The sequence below is a fragment of the Anopheles coluzzii genome, chromosome 2 (genome assembly GCF_943734685.1).
Source record: "Anopheles coluzzii chromosome 2, AcolN3, whole genome shotgun sequence".
Classification (NCBI taxonomy): domain Eukaryota; kingdom Metazoa; phylum Arthropoda; class Insecta; order Diptera; family Culicidae; genus Anopheles; species Anopheles coluzzii.
Genome location: NC_064670.1, coordinates 36426126 through 36448409, shown reverse-complemented (window position 1 = coordinate 36448409; position 22284 = coordinate 36426126). Strand labels below are relative to the sequence as shown.

The 22284-nt window shown below is 45.4% G+C and overlaps 1 protein-coding gene across 25 annotated transcripts in view; it reads left to right on the top strand.

Annotated features, from left to right (window-relative positions):
* The window catches only part of LOC120950293 (uncharacterized), a 58332-nt gene that overhangs the window by 28935 nt on the left and 7113 nt on the right, over positions 1-22284 (top strand). For 11 of the 25 annotated variants that reach the window (XM_040368213.2, XM_049606819.1, XM_049606821.1 and 8 more), the window contains 8 exons: positions 556-3796; positions 14965-15056; positions 17433-17666; positions 17743-18170; positions 18246-18556; positions 18627-18785; positions 18849-18922; positions 21256-21699. In XM_040368213.2, coding sequence (XP_040224147.2) covers positions 2180-3796; positions 14965-15056; positions 17433-17666; positions 17743-18170; positions 18246-18556; positions 18627-18785; positions 18849-18922; positions 21256-21699 — 3359 coding nt within the window. In that variant the 5' untranslated portion in view covers positions 556-2179. Of the gene's footprint in view, positions 1-555; positions 3797-14964; positions 15057-17432; positions 17667-17742; positions 18171-18245; positions 18557-18626; positions 18786-18848; positions 18923-20049; positions 20131-21255; positions 21700-22284 lie in introns of all 25 variants that reach the window. The other 14 variants (XM_049606816.1, XM_049606811.1, XM_040368206.2 and 11 more) reach the window with 7 other exon arrangements.

The following is a 22284-nucleotide window of genomic DNA, read 5'->3' as shown; positions in this document are numbered from 1 at the left end:
TGAGCGTATATTCGCTAGTTTCGTTTTCAATGGCTTGATATTTCATACTGCAGTTCGATTAACCTGTTTCCTATTTTGTTTGTTTAATAATGTTTGTTTTTTTTTTGTTGTGTTTGTTCGTTTATGGCGCTATTCATGTTTGTTGTGCTGAAATTTGTGTTTTTTTTGCTATTGTGTTAATGTCATGACATTCCACTCCACTTGCATCTTGATGTCTAACAGCCACTCCATTTTCCATACGTTTACACCGATTCAAAGCTGTGATAGAATTAGGATTAGCATTCGCTATGCAGTTTACAAGAAAATTGGCAAAAATCACGTTCGCAGCACGCATCACCGGCCGAGGCCACACACTAGGGGTGAAGGGGGTAGAAAGAGAGGGAGAAAAATAGATCTATTTTCCCGCTCACCCCGGTGGGCCACCTGGTGCTTAATACATTCTGATGCACTAATCAATTTCCAACACGGTGTTTCATATTTGTACTTATACTTCTATTTCTTTTCACACTGTTTTCATCTCTCTTTCTCTCTGTTTCACAACCCACATCGGTACAGCGATACACAAGTGTGCAATAAAACAAGAAACAAATCAAAACAAAACTCGCCGCTCAGCACGACGCGCGACACCATTCATATGCTGAATTGATGTGCATCCTTTCTGAATAGTGCCTGTTGTGTAATATGTGTATGTTTAGTGGTGCGCTAAAATCTTAAAACATCTCAAATAATTGGTTTAGAGCGAGAGAGTGAAATAGCAAATCGAGCATAACTTCTACCGGTAGAAAGGCAAAATGTAATAAAAAGCATCGATCGATCGAATAATGGCAAGCAGGGAAGCTAATAATACTCAGTGTTGCGCTCACTAAGGCTCTCTATCTTTCACACCCATCCTTTCAGTGTGCGATCCGAGCTAATACCGTTTTGATACATATATCTGTGTGCTCGTGTGTGTTTTGTGTGCTCTCGTGTGCGTGTGATACAATAATATCGGTGAACAAGAAAAAAAAGAATAAATAGATAAAAGCAATCGGATCAATCTATCCGGAGCGTAATTGTATTTGACAAGTATTGAGTGTGATTCGATCGTTTTTTTTTTAACAACAACGGAAAATCCCGTCGAAGCTCGGAAAAGTGCTCGAAAGGAAAAGAGAGCTGTGGCTGTGGTTTCCCTTTTCATCTCACCGCGGTCTGCCTCTCTGTGTGCTATCTGTTGTGTGCCTTTTGAAAAAGCAAAGAATGAAGTGTGCTTAGAAGCTTGAAGGGTTGGGGATTCAGGCGGGTTGTGGCCCCCACCCCCCTAGCAACCGAATCCTTCTCCGGCCCGACGTACCAGGCTCGCGTGTATACATGTGTGTGCGTGTGTTTTGTATGGTGTGATATTGTTGATGTTGTTGTTTTTTTTGCAAAGGTAGTAGTGTACGCCAATAGCCAAAATTCATCATACAGAAATAAATCATAATCACTACTTACTGGCATTTTGGTGTTCAGTGTGCGTGTGTGTGTGTGTATTTGTGCGCGCTCTGCCTGCCTAACGCGTCCTGTTACTAAACAAGTGTGTTTCACCGCCATCACCGCCATCGTCATTTGTGTCGTGTGGATGTACTCCTAACGATCGACGTCATTAGTGTCAGTGATAGTGTACTGTTCGCGTGGGTTCGAGGTCCCCGCATCCTTGTGAAGCGAGTGAAGCTAAAAAGAAACGTCGCAAACAGAAAAGAAACCCCACTCGCACCATTTAAACTGACTTTCTCTTCTGTACTTCTTTCTATTCCCGCCTTTCGGTCAACGTGTCCCGCTCGTCTCTTGCGTCCCCCCGCTGAATGGTGTGCTGCAACGCTGTTCGCATTTCCGGCGGGCTGCTGCTGCTGCACGGTGACGACATTCCGTTGACGCAACGACGATGAACAATATCTTGACGCCGGTGGTGCCGTCCCGTCGTCAACACCATTGACCCGTCAAAACAAATCGCGAACGCACCCCGCGCGGTCGGTCGGTGGGTGATCGCGTCGGAAAATGTATCGGTAAAATACGCACAACACCGCGTGTGCGACACTTGGTGTCTTCCCTGCGTGTCACTGTGCACGCGCGCGCCCGCTCTGCGTATCTTCCGCGTTGACATTGAAAACCGAACAACAATTCGACCAACCAAACTCCAACAAACTGAAAACCGCCACCAACAATGGCAACGGCAGCGAAACAGTCGTCGTCCGGGAGTTCGCCCTCCAGCACCGTGCGAACGTTCGTCGAGGGACAGGAGGATTTGGATGCGATCGCGAAACAAATCTCCGACCACGCCGAAGCGATCTACCAGACGTGGAAAGCGCGCGGCCTTGCACCGACCGAGATACTGAACTGTCACACCGGCGACGGTGCGGAGCATGCCTTCAGCCAGGCGCTGAACCCGGCCAACTCGCCGACTGTCGGGCATCATCCCGGGGGCACCCCAGCAACCGGTCCGGGGAGTCCGGGAGCATCGGCAGCGTTACCGGGTGGTGCATCCTCACCCAGCGCCTCGAACGCTACTAGTGGTGTAGCGGAACTGCTGGCCAAAGCGCCAAACCTTTCGAACAACAGTCTCGAGCAGCTGGTTAGCTCGTTCGTGAGTGAAGACAAGGCACGCATCGCGGCCCAGCGTCAACAGCAGCAGCAGCGTGTCGGTGTCCGTACGCCAACGACCGGCACCAGTTCCGCGATCAAAAGTGTGCTGCAAAAGTTTGAACGAAATGGTGCCATCGGTGGTGGTGAGGAACCAGTGAGCAGTAGCGGTGGTGTGTCCGACTTGGGCCGACCGAGCTACCTGCGTACCAGTGGTGCCAGTGGCTCTGTCAGCAAAGCCACCGGCCATTTGGGTGTTAGTAGTGGTAACAACAATAACAACAACTTCAGCACGCTCAACAAGAACAACGTGCCGGACGTGCTGAAGGATACGATCGTCGAGTCGAAGCCGAGCGGCGGCGGCGGGACCGCAGTGCGCGAAAAACCGCAAACCCCAGTGAAACCGGAGCACCTGCTCAACCATGTGCCGAGCTGGCCGCTAAAGAATCGTGTCGTTAAAACCGGCGGCGGCGGCGTCGGCTCGAAAGCGGCGCCCGGTGGCGGTGTGACCCACAGCACGCCCGGCACCGCCACCCCTTTCGCCAAGAACGCGGCGGAGCTGATGGATGAGGTGTCCCGGGAGGAGGAACGGCTTATAAACGCGCTGAAAACCGGCACCGTGCTGAACAGCAGTGACAGCATCCTGCCAGAAGTGATCACCTCGACCCTGCCCGACCGGGACGTGCCAGACTACGGTTCGGTGGTGGACCACCAGCATCAACGTGCGGGCTATAGCGCGCAACAGCCCGCTGCAACCATGGTGACCGCGGCGTCGGCGGCCAACGGGGGCGGCCCGATCGTGGCCGCCACCAACGGCGGTACGCCCGCCCTGAACGGCAACGGTACGACGAACGGCACGACGAACGGTACGAACGGCCACAGCGATACGCCGAGCGTAAAGCACTGGAACGGTGTGCCGATGAAGCCGAACCACATACCGATCCTGAACATACACCAGATCCGCGAGCAGGAAAAGCTGTCGATGAACTTTACGCGCAATGTCGCGACGACCCGGCTGCCGAAGGACTTTGGCCGGTCGGCGGCCGATGACAAGGACAAGAACATGCAGCCGAAAACGATACCGAGCCCGATCCGGCCGTTCCTGTCGCGCGGTTCGGTCGCCGAGCGGGTGCTGATCTTTGAAAAGTGCCCGGAAAAGGCACCGCCCCGGGAGCGGGCGAAGGAACCGGTCAAGCTGCAGGTAAGCGGTTTGTCTTTTTTTTATTATTCTGGGATCACTGAAGAATTTCCTTATTTACCAATACCCACTAACCCTTGCGTTAGCTGAACGAAGTGATAAAAACAGCATCAAGGTACTAAATAACACAACGAGGCGTTAAACTCATCATTCTAAACATCGAAAAGTTTAGGATGTTTCATCGCCGTGCCCGAGTGGTACGCTAAGTACGCCAAGTGACTTTGCTGATGGCCCATAAATGTATATTAAGTTATCAAAACATTAACCCAATTAACGACTGTTTGCTTGTGGCTCACGCCGGAGTGTTCAAGCCGCCCCGTCACGCTGAGCGTGAAGAAGAAGGAGACTAGAGGCTGTGATCTAGTTTATGCGTTCCGATGGATCCAATTAGCGAACGTGTTGACGATTGTGTCAATCGAATTACATAGTTAGTTGACCTATTTAAGAGGCAGCGACGCGTCCTCACTTAAAGCGTGAATAGCAAGAGAGGGTATTGGAGAGAGAGAGAGATAGGGGTCCTAGGTTAAGTGAGTCTTCCATAGGGAACGCACTGCTGTTTTTTGCATATTTTTTCCACGTCAACCACAATCGGGTTGATGTTTTTCCTCCTTTATTTGTTACGCCTGGTGGTGGAGCATGTTTTTAACACTCAATCTTAATTATATGCCTACCGTCGTTGCCGATTGTTCGTGCTCGTTAAGTACAGGTCGGCTCTTCTTAAAACGGTGCTCGGGCACGTACTTCATCCAATCTCAATTGACGCCTTACAGACGGTTGGTGTGACGGTTGAAACATAATTGATACTGGTCTATTATAAGAGATGTGTTTTTGTTGATGTTAAAAAATAGGAAAAAGATGTGTCCATATAGTATACCTTCAATCGCAAAGCCTATAAAAGGAGATACTGTGAAGATACTACAATTAAGGTCCGCCTTCGTCATTGGAGGGTTTTACGATTACTACTATATTTTTAAACAGTTTTTTATTGGGTATTTGACAATTCTACCACACGTTAAACTCAGGATGTCCACCAAGGTTCAAGTTTTGCGATATAAAAATGATATGATAGCTCTTTTCAAGCAGAATCTAATTAAAGTCTTCTTCCGGTGACCAATGAGAATTGACGCGTCGATACCTCAGATAACAGTTCCGGAATATGATAGCGGTTCCCACATATTTGCTGTGCTGTTCAAGCAGATACTTGAAACAAGTTATTGGACGACCACTCCAACCAAGAATCTTCCCTTGGACCAAAGATTGTAGCGTCATGCGTGTGTGTGTGTGTGTGATCGCTCATTAGCATGTGGCCGCTAAATGTGGGCACACATTTGCCATTAGGGTTTCGTTGAACGTGAACATCTTATAGCAACAGTTTGATTAGATACTGGCCAGGGAGGTTTTCTTATTTCATGGGACGCTCGACGTTGATAAAGATTGCAACGCCAGCGAACAGCAGCTACGCATTAGCCATCATCTAAGCGAAGCTGCGCTGAACGGCGATGTAAACAAAGGCCGTATGCCGCTTCCTTTCGCCCTGCCGCTGCTAACGTGCCGATCAGAACCCGTGTGTCCGTCTCATCGAATCGTGCGAGATGCTCTCTGGTGTGTGACGAGTTTCGATAATAAACATGACAGCCTATTAACCACTTTCGTGCGCATTCGCGTTGCGCTTTGGCGGGTGCTCGCCGCGCAACAAGCGCACTTTTGCGTGCCGGTGTGCGTGCGTGACTGTTTGTGTGTGTGTAGGGGGGCTGTTTGTCGTGTGCGAAATGTAGGGCAGAAAAGTGAGATTAACTACTGCCTGCCTCTAATGCTTTTCGAGGAGAGTGGCGTGTTGTAACACACGATGGTAACAAGTTTTTGTATGTTGTGGTGTTTGTAGTTGTTGCTGCTAGTACTTCAAATTTTGCCATATTGAGCCCGCTATCAGCTAATTTGAAGCTGAACCAGTGCAAAACGTGGCCTCTCGTGTAGGTGGTGTCGTTGCTCTTTAAACATCTCGCATTATGCCGCCTGTAATGTTCAACGAGGCTTTATCTAAATGAAGTAACGCTGCCTTAAGCCGGGTACTTGTTTAACGTACCGCCACCGACAGCATAAGTGCGGTGGTGGGGTTGGGTGAGCACATTCCGACGCGGCCGGTGTGGTGTGGGCGAGATGCTGCGGTATGCTTTAGCATTCATTTTCGCTTCCATCAGCTTCGCCCGCTTGATGGTCTTTCGGCTGGTCTCCTTCCTCTCCCCTTCGATGGCGCATGAATTTGAACACCCGCTAAATTTACTCCTCCCCGCGCGCTCAAGGTTAGCGGGGCACGAGGATGCGGTAGGAAAACTTCAACCACTCCATCCCCACGCCCCTACGGTTCGGTACGGTTTTCGTTTTCGATTCGGAATTTAATTCGGGCTTGTTGGGTGATTTCCACCTACCGCCGTCAAGCAGCGATGCCACAGGCCGACCGGATGGGAAGGAGAAGAAGGTGGGCGCGGGCGGCCTGTGAGCACTTGGGCCATGTTTAATTGTGACCGACCGGCGGCCGCACGGCAGCAGCGATTGGTCAGGGTTGCGCGGGACCTTGAAACAGTGTCCCGCTCCTCTCGCGCGCTCCCCCTATCTCAATGGGCAGCAGTTTTTGGCAGGCTGACGATGATTTTGGCAGCCAGCGATCGCGCGTGCATGTGTGTGTGTGGCCCAGCGCTAAAAAAAACGTGTTGAGAGAGGGTTTTTAAATTATGCTCTTTTATGTACGGCTGCGCGTTGTTGGTGAGTTCCACGAACCATTTGGCCCCAAAAAGGAGGTATGCTTTGAACGAAGGGCTCGAGGATGACCTTCAAGAATGCGGGGGGGAAAAAAGCAGAGCAGAATGTTGCGCCCATCGCATGTATTTATAAGTGGAACAAGAGGCGCAACTGCTTAGATTAAAGTTTTGGAGGGTCATACTTTGTGTGCAATTGTGGCTTTTATTGGTTTAAATCCTCAGTTCATGGGACTTTTGGTCATTGGAATGCCTAAAGCGAAAGGAAGGTCAGTATATCCGGCTGTTAATTTCCTTTCCCATGTATCTGTTGGGTCCCGAGCATATTAAATGTTCAGACTGTATGTGTCACAATAAACTTTTCCGCCCACACACTGTAGGGCAATTGTTAGACATTTCTATTGTAAAAAAATAAGTAGAGAGTGTGTCGAATTTCGGCATTTATGGCACGTTCGGAGAAATCCAAGCATGCAACATAGTGCGTTCGCGTTTTGGGCACTGATCGATAATTCAACAATTGATCCGCGATCCTCCTCCTCCTCCGGCCCTGTACGCTAATGATAGTGACAGCACGTCACAACGTTGTCAAACAAAACCGCCCCATCATGGCATCGGCGCACGTCGGACAGAGGTTATGACCGAATCGCGGCACTTTCTACTAGCCCATTGAAGGTAAAAATTAATCCGAATGGAAGTGTGCACGTTTACTTTCGCCACCATCGCTGCCGACGACCACCGGTCAGCGCGCTCAGCGGGTAAAATGATGGTTTGTGGTTCTGCACCGTCACTCGTGTGCGCACTGGCGAAGTGTGCGCTCGGCCACGTTCCTATGCTGCTGGCAGCATCGGGATCGGGAACTTTCATTTCATGAAACCGCGGATATGCATTTGCGTACGAGATTTGCATTAGAAAAGTGAACGACGATCATGTGCGTGTGCGTTTGTATGTGTTCTACGATCACACGGAGCAGTGCGTACCGGCCACCATATCGATCACCGTTGGGTTTCCATCCTTTCTATCTTCCTTTTGGATTGATCGTGGCGCATGCCACAGAGAAATCGGGCGCGCGCGAGTGCGCTCCCCGGGTGGTTCTTTACCGTCATGCGTGTGTGAATCGTTTGAAGACACGGATTATTGTGCCCCTGCAACACAGATGACGTCGATACGATCGGAAGTCATGTGTAAAAATTGGAATGAAGCCGAAGAGAGTAAATGTTGAATGTAAACCTATCCACTTTTCACAGTCTTTGCTTCCCGTCTCTCTAGCCGAAGGCAAATTGTCCGCTGCAAAGAGCCGCTGCCGGCTTAACCATTCTCCGCATGTGTGTGAAAGTAGGGATTAACTTAGAGACGATAGTAAGCTGCCCACGTGCTCACGCATAAACGAACGCGTGAGTCGGCCAACGTGAGCCGGTAGCCTTGCACGTGCAATGAAAATAGTGCGTATGTTGAAGACATTCAGTAGGGGGTGTTACCAGGAAGTGGCAATACAGTGTCACTAACTTTATTTGGTTGAAACCTGGTCAGAAGTAGACCACTGTATGGAGCAGATTTTTTAATGCAGTTTAGCCTTAAAAAGTTTATCTCTGTGAGTGTAATTATTTGAGGCAATAAATAGTCAAGGTATTGCCGTAGGCCCATGCCCAAGATGACATACCCAACACACCCTAAAAGGAAGACGGTTCGAGTCGGTCACCTTGCCGACGGAAAGAGCCTACATTGTGATGACTGGGAAGACACTGTCTGGCGCAGCATAAGAACACTGGCGGGAGTCTGGGATCCCAGCCAGTCGGCAGACGAGGTCAAACGGCATATTTTTGCACCAACAATGAACCATTACGAACGTCCCACGTTTGGCAACCGGCAGAGCGAACCAGTTTGAATCGTTCAGTCTGCCAGTGCCACACGCACTGCCACGCGAAACGCCACCCCTGTCAGTGTTTTTGCCCCTCTGTTGACGAGCGAGCGAGTTTTGGGGGCAGGAAATTAAACAGTAAAATGGTCGCGACAGCTCATTGCGCTAAGATGCAATGCTTCGGAGGGGGATTTCTTTCTCGCGTAGGTGGCAATTGCCAGACGTACAGACGGATAGGCGTGATGCTACGAATTAAGCGACCGCTCTTTCGTGCGCATCAGTTTCATGCTGATGTAAACTGTATAAACGGCCAAAATTGGTTTAGAGGTTTCACGTAATCTTTACTCCAAGGGAAGCAATCCCCAAATTGTGGCCTGTGCCTGTGACATTGAGCGCAATGATGCTAGTAAGAAAAAAGCAGCTGGATGGCAACATAAAAATCATAGGTTGACAGATCATTAAAGTAGTGCCGATCATAAATTAGGGACTTGGTTGCGCTTGGTTGATTCTTGACACGTTGCCGCACGTTTGACGACGCTTGACAGCGGGCGCGTTAGCTATGGTTGCGGTGACAGTCATGTGTGTAATGTGACCAGACGTTGGAAGCTGATTGATTTTTTGTCTTCTTTTGAAAATGACAAAAACGAGCTACGGTTCACTGGATGATGGAATTTTAAGTGAAGATTGATTGTATGTAGCTAGGTAATGTGTGGTTTCAAGTATCACATGGTATCAGATAGTCCACAGAAGGATAAGTTTACGAAAGATGTGCGCTTCTGCTAGACAACTGTGCTCTATTCCTATCCGGATGATCCTACAAAGTACTCATTACACTGCTTGAATAAATCAAATCACACAAAAAGTCAGTCCATTAAACAGAAGTAAGAAGTTCTTCATAGAATTGATGCTGATGCAGTTTTCCACTGTGAGATGTACAGAGAAAACGCGCCATCATGACATGAACCATTTGTACTTAGGGTCGCCAGTTAAAGTTTTGGTACGGTAATTTCCTCTCGCTCTCAAATAGAAACAAATCAACCAAGAAAACAGACTCCATCAAGGTGTGGCAGCCGTGTATGCGAGAGGAGGTAATGTCTCGGAAGCCGCCGCCAAGTGGTGCTGTAAAGTTTTATATTCACTTGCACAATCGTTTGATGAGCCTTCGCTTAAAAAAAACAGAGTTCCAAGTGGCCGCTGGCTATAAAGGCGAGATTCATATACCGACGTAACCGTTTTAGTGTGCCAGCAGTTAGTCGTAAAACTTAAACTTGCGCCCCTTTTTTCGTGAGCAGTGCGATGTGACACACCTCTATCTTCACTTGACGCTTTGAGCCCCCCCCCCGAGGTACACCCTACGCCGCGAGAAAGGTTTACTTTGCGTACGGTTTGCCGGTCGGCCAGCGGCACAGACAGTGTAGAAGATTTGAGTTAGTGATTCGTGGTTTTTGTAGTAGTTTATTTCTACGCGTTGCTGGCCGCTTGGCGGTTGGATCTGATCTGACACGATCGCTAGATTCTGGTTGGCGTGGTGTGTGGTGTGTGTGTGTGTGGATACATTCACTGCTTGCAGCGAGGTTGCATGATGTATGCCGCACCGTACCTTAGATGAACCGGAAAACTATGCAATTACGACGCCTTCGTCATATTCGTCACGATGCAACGAGTCGTGTTGACTGGTCTGGTTGTTTGTTGTTGTTGTTTGGTGGCTTATGTGCGGTTTTTATGGGTAGGGCCAAGCCTGTATCTGAAGGCTTTTGGAAGGAAAGGGAGGAAAGCGCTAAAGCTTTGCCAACCCTCGCGCAGAAGGCTTGGAGATGCAATGGGGCGAAAATGCATGCGAAACCATATCTGGCTGTTGCTGGGTGCGCACGGTCTGTTGCAGCAGGGTATATAATTTGGATAGATTCAATCTGATTTTCGAGCCTTGGCGTGCTGGCTGGCCTTAAATGATCCGTTTACCGTGTTTTTGTGTCGTTCGCCGCGCAGACACGATAGGGGCGCATACTATTAAAAGCAGCTCTGCTCAATAATCGGGCTGTTAACGTGTATGGGACACCTAAGGAGAGGGTGGTTTATACTAGTATCGGTATCGGTAGTATTTATAGCCCCAAACTACATCTACTACTACCACTACTACTACAACAGCAACTCGTGCCTGGTGGCGAGTTTCTCGTGTTTGTCGCTGTTTTTACATCGCTTCTATTAGAGAGAGGGTGCACTGTGTGAAAATTGTTGTTTGGTACCTTCATCGTGAAACTAGCCATGCCGGCTGGTAGTGTATGCTCTACCGCACAATACAGACAGCCGCGAAGGTAAGAACATTCACTGACCGTACATATCGGTATAGTAATTGCCGGCGGTGCTACTGTGTGTCTCGTATGTGTGTCGTTATGGGCAGTAGCGCAAAGCACGAGGCAAATCTGGTGATGATCGTGAGATTAAATCGAATAATAATAGTACATCGTATTGTTGTTGTGGGATATAAATTATCGGTATTAATTGTTTTATGCTCCATTCGGCTACTACTGACTCCAGTGAAGGGGGTAATGGAAGGGTAAATTTTATTGCCACCGGTAATGATCGTGCGGTGTAGTAAGGGTAGGACTCATTAACACAATCGTGGGTGGGAATGTTTTACTATTGCATTGATATATTAGCCTTTGGCCAATGCAGTAATAGGTTAGCCGCAGTTAGCACAAAATTGGTATGACTAATGAATTTTCAAATATTTTTACGATGGTTCGTGCGAATTGCGTTAATGTGGAGGAGTGCGACGGAAGTGGAATGGTTGCAACGGGAATGGAATGGAATGGAAAGGAATGGTTGCAATTCCATCGCAAACGAACGGGGCAAAAATACATTAGGGCTTTGCTTTGACTTGTTGTTTGAGCTGTGATAGATAATCCTGCTTTGATTTGTGTACTTGCTGCAAGTATTAAAAGCTACTCTAGGAAGAAAAAATCTGTGATTGCCTTTTTTATTTATTTTTTCAGTTCTTAGCTGAAAAGTTTGTTGAACAGAAATGGCGATTAATGTTCTATGGCTAGCTCAACATAAAAGACCTTGCGGAAAAGTGGGTACAGGGCTACCGTTTTTAACACTTCTATTTTGAGCGTAGTCCAATCGTAATGTTCGAACATTTTCAAGAATATGATTTATATCGTAGCCCCAGCGTAGCGTGAGTTGCACAAACTCTTCTAATCTTCTGCTCGACGGATGCTCGGAAAGAGTTAACGTGATCAAATAAAACAAAATGACAGGTTTTATATTCGGGCTAGCTTCTCTGCAGCGGATTTGATCGTTTGGTAAGATACTGTCATCATCTGGCGGTCGAGGGAAGGCAAATTTTATTAGCAGGGTGACACCGAAATATCAGCCAACGCAACTGCCCACTGGAGAATACGCAAGCTACCACCACCCACTTGTTTGCTTGCGTTTCGAGGAGTAATCCGAACCGCGGTGCGGATAGTTTAAAAAATTCAGAAGGGTATAAACATTCCATACGGGGAGGGTGAAAAAGCAAACAACTGAAAGGCATTGTGCATTACAGATCGAATTGTTTGTTATAGTATCGTTCACCCTTTAAGAATGTGAGATACATTTTTTTGTGTGTTAATGCTGTGTTGCGCATGGGTAACGAGTTGATAATGCGTAGAAAGCGATCCATCACAAGACCAACTGGTGTGGTGCCGCCACCCTGAACAGCCGATGGGTGGCATACCTTTATTTTGGTTTGTGCCAGTGTGTGTGTGTACATTTAATGCTCAGTATGTTTTCCTCGTTACGTCACGCGCTACGCGTCAACGGCGAAAGGAAGTGGGCGTTCTGCACGAATGATGTGCGGGGTGCCGGTTTTATGTGTGCGCAACCACCACCACCACCACGCAACTCGGTGGTGTATTTTTATACGTTTAAATACAATTTGAATGTCTTTTCAAGCCTTGCTGGGTCTTGACCGAGGGCGGGAAAAACCTGCCAGCTACAACTTCAGGTGCATTTAAAATGTGACTTATGCGAGTGTGTTCAGCCGTTAGATATCATTCGGTTCCGCTTGCTTTAACTAGCTTTGTTTAGTATGTTTTTCTTTAATTTAAAAAGCTTGTCTGCAATAGGAACTACCAGCGAAAAGACCTGCAAAATAAACAACCCTTCGGTTGTGTGGCATTGCCGAGCGCAATTTATATCACGGTTGCAGGAAATAGATGCTTGTATACATAGATTTCTATTTTATTGGTGTAAAATACTCAGCACCATTTGCATATCTTTGGACAGAAGAAAATGACTCGCTTCGTTGCGAATCATACGGCGAAAGTGATTATCCACATTAGCGATCATAATCATAACCGACCCGAGAGCGACAAATTGATGCCCATCCATCTCCACAAATATGCGCTAAGAAGAAACACACTCTGTTCGTTAATTCAACCAAGCCGAAAGTCCATCGAACCGTTTGTTGAACTTCTGTTTTTAGTCGTGAATGTGTTGCCGCTTGGTTTGTTTTGTAATTTTCTTGTTTTTTTTTTAGCAGGAATTTCGATTCGAAGTATGCAAATGATCCTCACACGAGCTTGCCCTGTTCGCTTGATGGGTCTTCCGAACGTGCTGTTTATGTTTAGTGCTGGGCTCCTCTTGGATTTGGTGCATACAGTACCCACCCTTCGGGGACGTCAATTCATGCTCTCGTATATACGGTTTATGGTTCGATACGCATGATCGACACGGACAGGCGGCGGGGTTTGTTCTGCATTTGACGAATGTTAGTTTTCAGTTGCAGATTTTATGTTTTGGAAGGTTGCAAGTTGTCCGGATGGGAGTTGTGTTCCGGGAAACAGGATACGCTGCTGTAAGGGACAACATTTTTCTTTGTTGAGTCTATAATTTGATTGTTTAGATGAAGGTAAATGTCTTTGTAAAATGATTATTGATTTATTGTTATTTGATTGTTGTGGTTTTCCATGTAGTTCAGGAGTTTGTTTTTTTGTTGTTAGGCGATTCGTTTGACTTGTCAGTTTCATCTATTTAATCGATTGACTCGCCTATTATTTGTTGACTTTATTGGTTAAAAAGGGTCCGATTTTCAGCCAATATTAATATTTTAGACATTGAACATACTGGAAAAGTTTCAAAAATTAGCACTACAAACACTTTATTATTATAAGTTTTTTTGGAACAGCTTGTTTTTCACTTGCTCTTGAAAGTTTATACTTCTTAATGAAAGAAACGAACAAAAATTTGGTCAGTTGAGGTATATTTCACACCGTAAAAGTAATAGTTTTTTTTCTATGGAGTGTCGACGTGTCGAGTGGCAGACAAATAATCGACTTAAATTGAGATGATACAGTTTCTGCCTAATCTAAATGATTGTCGAGTCTTGCAAATGCAAAACACGCGACTTGATTTCATTATAGTTTACTTGAAAACTGACACTAAGCACAATAAATAGTAAACAAGTTCGTCTGTCAAAAACACTCATATGTTAGGTACACAGTGAGAGAAAACACTATACAGGGACTCTCGAATAAGTCTATCAATTCCACGATGTCACCCTATAATTTGGCAAAATCTGTCTTTATGGCATCAACAGAATAATCGAACGAAATTGATAGCATTGATGCAAACATCAGTAAATAGATCCACGTCAAATGTACTGCCCAAGTGGCGAACGAATAGAAACCTAATCAACCTTCTCACACACTCAGCCAACTAGTTTGCGCAGACCGCGATGGAACAGTTTTACTGAAATGCGTGTTACCCACCCTTAAACTCACCATCGAACAGATGTGCCGGTCCCAAATGGGAGGAAATTGAGTTTTCTTTCGCAACCACATGCTTTGTTCGGTATTTTGAAATGTTATCCATTTAAAGCAACCGATCTACGGGCGGACGGACCCAACGCTTGCTGATGGAATGCGCAAAAGACCACCCACGAAATGTGCCGTGGTTGAAAAGTAGCGGAAAAAATTTAGATCCCCGCAAAAGTGTGTGTTAATGAAAATTGATTTTTTCTTACGATTATGGGTATAAAAATGTTTGAATGTGCTAAAAACCGTGTTTAGTAGCGTGTCTGTATGTTACCTATCTTTGTTTGCGCATTAAATAACTGCAAAGAGACGTTGCCCTCTATCAAGCAACACGCCACTCTTCATTTGAATGATTGTGTTTCGAAAAGGTAAACTCAGCGTCGCGATCGCGTCATATTTGATGTCAATTACGACCTTCTTGGTTCGTCGCTCTTCTCTCTACGGGCGACGCTATTTGGTTTATCTTGTGTGTTTTCCGTTTACGTTTGGCGGGTGGCGCCATTCGGGCGCGTTTGAGCCGGTGACAACCTCTCAAAATCACTGTTGTCGTTCTCAGCCGACCGAACCGACTAATTGAATCCTTGTTCGGGTGGAACTTATCGCGGTTTGGTTTTCTTAGCCTTTTTCTCTCTGATTCACTCCCACTCGGCACACAAAAAATGCACACACACACACACACACTCACGTCGGTTCGGGTGACGAAAAGTACGTGTTTCCTGGTTACTGATATCTTTCTTTTCTTCTCTACCGTTTACTTCACAGTCAAAACCTGTCAACCGGCTGATTCCACCAAACATCCACACAACGCTGCAGCGACATTTGAAAAACTCGACCAAAGCCCCCTACATCCCGCAGTAAGTATCTTACCCCAGTGTTTCTTATCCCCTATTCGTTGTTGATCTTTCGGCGTTCGATGCTGCGTATGGGGTTTTTTCTTCAAAGAATTGTCGCGACTTTTTATTGCATATACGCTAGTATGGTGTATGTGGTGGTGGTGTGTCAGCATCGGAGCATGGTAACTTGTATGGATGCTTTCGAGTGCTACACCTACACACTACCTTTATTTGCATAAAAAGCTGAGATTAATAACATTAAGAAGACACAACAAACGTGTCTCAAGCGAATACAAACCCTCCGTGTGCAGCGGATTTTGCTTACATGATGGTGGTGAGCATGCTCATCCGTTTAACCGTACTTGAACCTATCGTCGAAAGGCCCACATAAGATATATTCTGATAAGTATCTGCAAGTAGCTGCTGGTACTCAGTGGCGCTAAGCGAAAGAGAGACAATTTGAAGTAAAGAAAGAAACAAAAAATGTCAATCACTGACACCGCCAACGCAATTGCTCTGACGGCGGGGGACATTCCGTCCACCAACTGCGAATGACGATGGCTGTCTAGTGCAAACGCACCGAATGATGAAGTACACTGGCGCATCAAGAAAAAAAAATGTTTAAAAACACGCACGACGAAAGGAGGGAAAATGCTGCGCGGATTGTTCTGTCCGGCCACCTTGTGTTTGAAATTATTTCTCTCTCTCGGCAGCACGGCAAGAAAAACACTGACAAGTTTGCAAGATTGCTGAAACGCCAACAGCATAGAGAGAAAGAGAGATATAGATAGAGAGAGAGAGAGAGATAGAGATAGGGAGGGCAGGGTGGTTACTTTCTTCTTTTAATTATTTTTGGTGAGTGGCTGACCGTGACTTAGCCCGTCGCGCACTGACCGAATGGTGAATGTAAATAGCTCTTCTTACTTCGTGGGGTGTACGTGTACCACCTTACTGCTATTGCTTCTAGCGTTAAGAATGAAATTCTGTACGAGTGAAAAAGAAAGAAAAAAACAAACAAACGCATGCCTTTAGCATAGCTGCTTTCAATGTTTTTTTTTTCGGTACGTCGTTCCCAGTAATACGAGCTTTTGAGAGAAGTATTGCTGTAATTCAATGATCCAAACGTTGTTTTGTTGTTGTTGTATGTTTTGCCTTGGTTGCTGCTTCTCCAGAACTTTTTGGGACAATACTTTTTTTCAATGTGTCATTCAAATGTGTATTCGTATCTTTGGCTTGACACCTGTTGACGCATCGAGACGCAATTTGATATGATCGACGGTACCTACGTATGTTTTGAATTTGCCATCCGTATTCGAGAGATTACGATTGGTTAAAGAAGAGCCCATTTTAGTCCTGAATGACAACCGCAGTTGAACGGATTCTGTTCTGCTTCGAAGACTGTTGGTTAACATTTAAATTTAATGTACAGCAATTCTATACTTCATCTCACAATTTCCATTTGTTTGCACTAGCTTCTAACAAAGCAATTACTTAAGCAGTTACGCACGGCGAAACATTCGGTCGTGTTGCTTTGTGCTTCAGTTTGGTTCACAGCAAAGCGGCTCACTCATCCGTTATTGAATTGGATATTTTGGGCATCAATGCTATTGAGGCGGAACTTTCTTTTTTCCTACCCGTTTCACAATGTGTACACATTGCCGGGGTTTTCGGTCGGTGTAACTATGCTGTCGCGCCATTGTTGTCGGGCTGAGGAAAAATTTTACGAGCCAACAATGGGACCCTTTGCGTTCCAAATTAAGCATCATTAAGCATCATTTTAAGCGAGCGAGAGAGCAGCCAAGAGCAGTAGAAGCGATGTTAGTACGCGCTGTTAGTGGCGTAGAGTGAGCTGTTGTGGGTTATTGTCGCGGCGCATCGCACCGCCGCTTTGCACGGGGAAAGATCAACGCGGTTGATCTCGACATGTGCCAAACAAGCGCTTTGAGAGTGTCTGCATTTTCAATGATTATTCACACTTTACGCTTTATGAGTGTGTGATCGTTTGATGTTTTATGGCGTTGTTATGGCGTATGTCTTTTTTGTAGACGAAAATGAATTTATTTGCTGTTAATCTACTGTCCATGTGGATTTGAAATAGAAGAGATTGGAAAAGAAATGCGATTTTTTTTCTAAATTAAATCTTTCATACACACAGACATTTTCCTTGACTAATTCGTCGCGAGGTCGTGATGGTTTGTGAATGAATCGTTTTTTTTGTTAGTGTGATAGTTGGCTGTCGTTTTGGCACGGCTCCCAATGCAATTACAGTGCGACAGTCTTTCGATGTGTCTGGTGGCGGCAGTAAATGCGACTTTAGCAGATACATCTTAACGCCATGTGTTACATCGCTATTACCATTACTAAACGTTATTTCCGTCCTCCGCTTTCCTTTCGCAGATTCCATTTCCCCAATGGCAAACCGCCGCCAACGATCACGACGGAAACTACAATGCAGCGATTGGAGCAGGTTTTCGACAAGCTGCCAAACTACGAGTGCACGCGGGACAACTTCCAGGTGATCGTACAGATGTGCCAGGTGCCACAGTACTGGCGCCTGCCGCTGTTCATGTGCACGCAGCTCACCCCGAACGGTGCCGTTGATGGTGACAAATTCCTGCACTTCTGGCGACAGTAAGAGCAGCCTCGCAGCGATTAATGAACTGCATATTTTGCGACGGTGGTTATTAAATGCACATTCTCGTTTTAGAATGACATCATTCTGCCACGATGCGGCATCCCGGTTTGTCTTCATAATGTCCCGGGGGGATCGCACGCGACCGTACATTTTGCCGGAGGACTTTGCCCCACTGATACAGGATGTCGTCGATACGCACCCGGGGCTGGCATTCCTGAAGGAGGCAGCAGAGTTTCACTCCCGCTACGTGCACACCGTGATAGCGCGCATCTTCTACAACGTGAACCGCAGCTGGACGGGCAAGATCACGACCACTGAGCTGCGCAAATCGAACCTGCTGGACGTGATTCAGTTGCTGGAGGAGGAGGAGGACATCAATCAAATCATGGCGTATTTCAGCTACGAGCACTTTTACGTCATCTATTGCAAATTTTGGGAGCTGGATCGCGATCATGATCTCTACATTGACCAGCAGGATCTGGCCCGACATAATGATCACGGTATGAAGGATAGAAACGCATCTTGTTGGAAGGTACTAAATGTCATCCTTTTTTGTATGCGCGTATCTATTGCAGCACTGTCATCGCGGATGATCGAGAGAATTTTCTCTGGTTGCGTTACGCGAAGTCCGCGGCGAGGAAACAACAATCCGATGATACAGGGTCCGAACGGTCCGAAAATGTCGTACACCGATTTCGTGTGGTTCCTGTTGGCGGAAGAGGATAAGTCACACCCGACTGCCATCGAGTATTGGTTCCGCTGTATGGATGTGGACGGTGACGGTGTCCTCTCGATGTACGAGCTGGAGTACTTCTACGAGGAGCAGCAGCATCGCATGGAATCGCTCGGTATCGAAACCCTACCCTTTGAAGACTGCCTGTGTCAGGTTTGTGTTTGTTTGGGGAGTGGTAGATGGAGTTGGTTCGATATGCTAAGGAGTACCCGTTTGCTTCCAGATGCTTGATATGATAAAACCAGCAACTCCTGGCTGTGTAACGTTGGCCGACCTAAAGCGATGCAAAATGACGCCCATTTTCTTCGACACGTTCTTCAATCTGGAGAAGTATATGGAGCACGAGCAGCGTGATCCATTTGCACAGCGCGAAAACGACGATGTAAGAATAGCACGATGACATTCTATCGAAATGCCATCTAATAACATGTGTTTGACCTTTTAGCTTACTGACTGGGATCGATACGCTGCGCAGGAGTATGAACTGTTGGTGGCTGAGGAAGGAGGAGATACGCAAGGGTAATTAAACGATTGAACATACACACTCATTACTTTCTCCTCACTGTACCTTACTTGATGCTTTTTACTTTCTCTGAGTCTTATATCTATTTCGCTCTTGTTACTTGTCTGAAACGGAATTGTACTTTGCTCTGTCTATAAATCTGTTCTACAATTCTGTTTCCAAGTTCTCTCTCTTCTTCTTATTCTTGCTCTCTGCTCTGTTTACTATCGTTTCTATCTATTCATCAATGTTTCAATCTATATCTTGTTCACAATTTTCCGTTTGCATTTTTCCGACGCTAGGATCGTTTCGGATATTGTAGTATAATTCCAATTTGACGAATTCAGAATCAGAACCATTGTTTACTGTTCCAGATTCTAGTTCAAAGTTTGTTTGTTTCAAAAAAGCGCAGACCGCTTTATGAAATTGGAAGAAACACAAAATTAATCGATACCTTTTAAATCATTTATTACAACATGAGGGAATTTCATATACAATAATAATTCCGCTTTCGCAGTATTAAATTTCATTTAAATTAGCATTACACATTTGTAAACTCAATAACTTCATGTAGATCGATCTCAACGCAACATCTAGAATTAAATATTGGAGCTCAATGCAATGGAAGCAAGACGGCACCTGAAATGGTGTACTTGTATTTCTCGGCCTACTGTTTATCAAAAAGCGTTGGATAACGATGCGAAATCAAGGTTCCGAAGCATCATACATTCCTTCCTATTCTTATCTTTCCTCTTCTACTCTTCTTTCTCCTGTTGTTTCCAAATATATCTATGTATGTTATCTGCTTAGCTGTTTTCGAAACCCTACCTCCTTGTACCAACAAGTAGTTAGCATTTTGTACTCTTTACAATATTTATTCAATAAGTTTCTTATTTATCTCAATATTTGTTTGTTGTTTTGTGTTTGTTCTTTTTTATCTCTCTCTCTTTCTTTAAAACTTTTTTTCTCATCACCTTGCTGACATTGTACACCCACACGACTACACGAACGTTCACATACACGCACACCAAAAACGTACAAATTTCATCAAACACCTACCACCTATTTATTTCACTAAACCATACACGCAATGGTTTTATGTTTTCGTTTGTGTACACTTTTCTGTTTATTTTGTTCGGTGAAGGGAGGAAGAGACCCGATAAAGATAGGTGAAGATGATTTACAAGAACGAATTGTTTTATAACCGTAGCACACGTATTTAGGGGTAAGAAATCAAATGCCAATTGCATCGACGAATTTTTATCTGCATACAAAACACTTGTTAATCCCTTAATGTGAATTGGTTTCCCACTTTTAATCATACATCTGTGTTTGAAATTAAACAAGCCATTTTACTGTGCCAACATGTGCTTGAATATATCCGCGCAAATATGCTTGATGCTCACGTGAATTCGATATCTCATTAGGGATGAATACCAAATATATCAAGCGTTAACGTATCTTCACACATAGTAATGCATAAATTACTAAGATATTTGCTATAAAAATACATTCCTCATGTCCTTGAATTAAATCAGGATTTTACATCAAATTTCTTGCTAGTTTCAAGAGTTATCACAAATTAAATAACATTTGCAAAGTCAGTTGTTTCAGTTTGCGTAATTGTTTACACATCCAATAACACATTTCCCCTTGTAAGGTTTATGCCTTTTTAATTCGAAAATTATCTATATAAATCAACAAAAAAAGAACAATCGGATTGCTTGACTTACTCCCAGATAATGCAGCTTCGCTCGAGCAGCGGTTAAACTACTTCCAATACAGAATCGAAATATCATTGTACATTTCCCAAACCTGGTTGTGCGTAGCTTGGAGATACACTAACGCTAGTCAAGGGGTGTGTGGTTAACGTTGTCATCCTTGTCCCAATGCTCCCAGAGTACTGTGTACATTTACCATTGCTGTGTTTGTGCGTGCCTGACGAATGAGTATGTGTGTGCTTGTGGTATGAAATGCATTTTCTCAAAGCTCACAGAGTGAATAAGTGATTTCTTGTTTTTCTTCTTTTTTCTCTAAATTGCATTACATTCCTCCAAATTCACCTAATAACAAAACCAATAACCATTGTTCGCTAACTTGCCGCAACCATGTGATGCAATGTGAATTTCGTAAATAAAAAAAAACAAATATATATGAAACAAAAAACACCACATCCTTCATCTACGATCTGTGTCGTACCGTTCTACTGACCTGACCAATGCTGGCGGCAAAATGGATAACCAATGGGGACCGTATGTTTTTTGGGGGTCCTTTCTGAATCTGAACCAAACGATGTGTCTGCCCACTATGGTCACATGTGGGTAAAATCGTTGATGGGTTACACACACAGCAGTCATTGCTACATCTTTGGCCAGCCAGTGCTGTCGACCATGGCGGGCGGCACTGCTAGAATGCGGCTGCCCGTGCCATCCTTGTTGCAGCCGGGTGTCACCGGCACTGGTGGTATCAGGCGCAGTACGACGACCTCTGCGGTTAGTAGTACCACCGTGCATTGCACGTCCGTGTCGGCTACGACCGTACACCATTCGCGCTCGACGGCTCAACGCGGCGGCAGTTGCAAGGCCACCAGCACCGCTTCAAGCTCTACCAGCGGCAGCGGCGGCGGCGGCGGCAGTTCCAGCAGCGGCACGTCGCATGCAAACAACAGCGATCGCAAAGTGCACGGTGCACCGGAAGAGTCAACCGGTGCTGCATCACAAACATCGATGCACTCGAGCCGCAAAATGATGGCACTCGACAGTGATCCTAATACATTTTATAGCGCATTTCTGGTGTAAGTAATAAACCGACCGGCACTTTCTTTCCTCTTCCCCTCGCTCTTTCTCTCTTTTTTCTCTGTCTATCTTTCCTTATTTCTTCACTTTCGTATTGTCTTTATATATTCCCTCCTGTCCTTCCCCCTTACCTACCACTATTTTGAGGATTCCGTCCGGTGGAGCCTTTAGTTGATTAGTCATTTTAGGACGAGTTTCTGTTAGTTGCGCGTTTGGATTGAGAGTTGAGAGTTTACTTTTTCCGTTCCAAGTATTGCACATTATTGGTTATGTTACTGTAATACTTTATCTCTTTTATGGTTGGTTTTGTTTACGTTTCCTGGAAAGTAAACATCATTTAGAGAAAAGTCGACAGTTTTGTTTTTTTTATTTGTTGTAATGCTTATACTGCTGGTTGATTTTAAATGTTTTTGTTATTTCTCCCTAGATTCCTTGTACAGAGAGCCTTCGAGATTTATGACGTTTGTCAATTTAACGGCACAGTAAACATGTGTGATTTATTATTATTATTAATTACTACCGAACTAAAAGAGAAAAGAGAGCTTATTTGTTTAGAAATATTGAGTTCAGTTGACTTTTTTTTT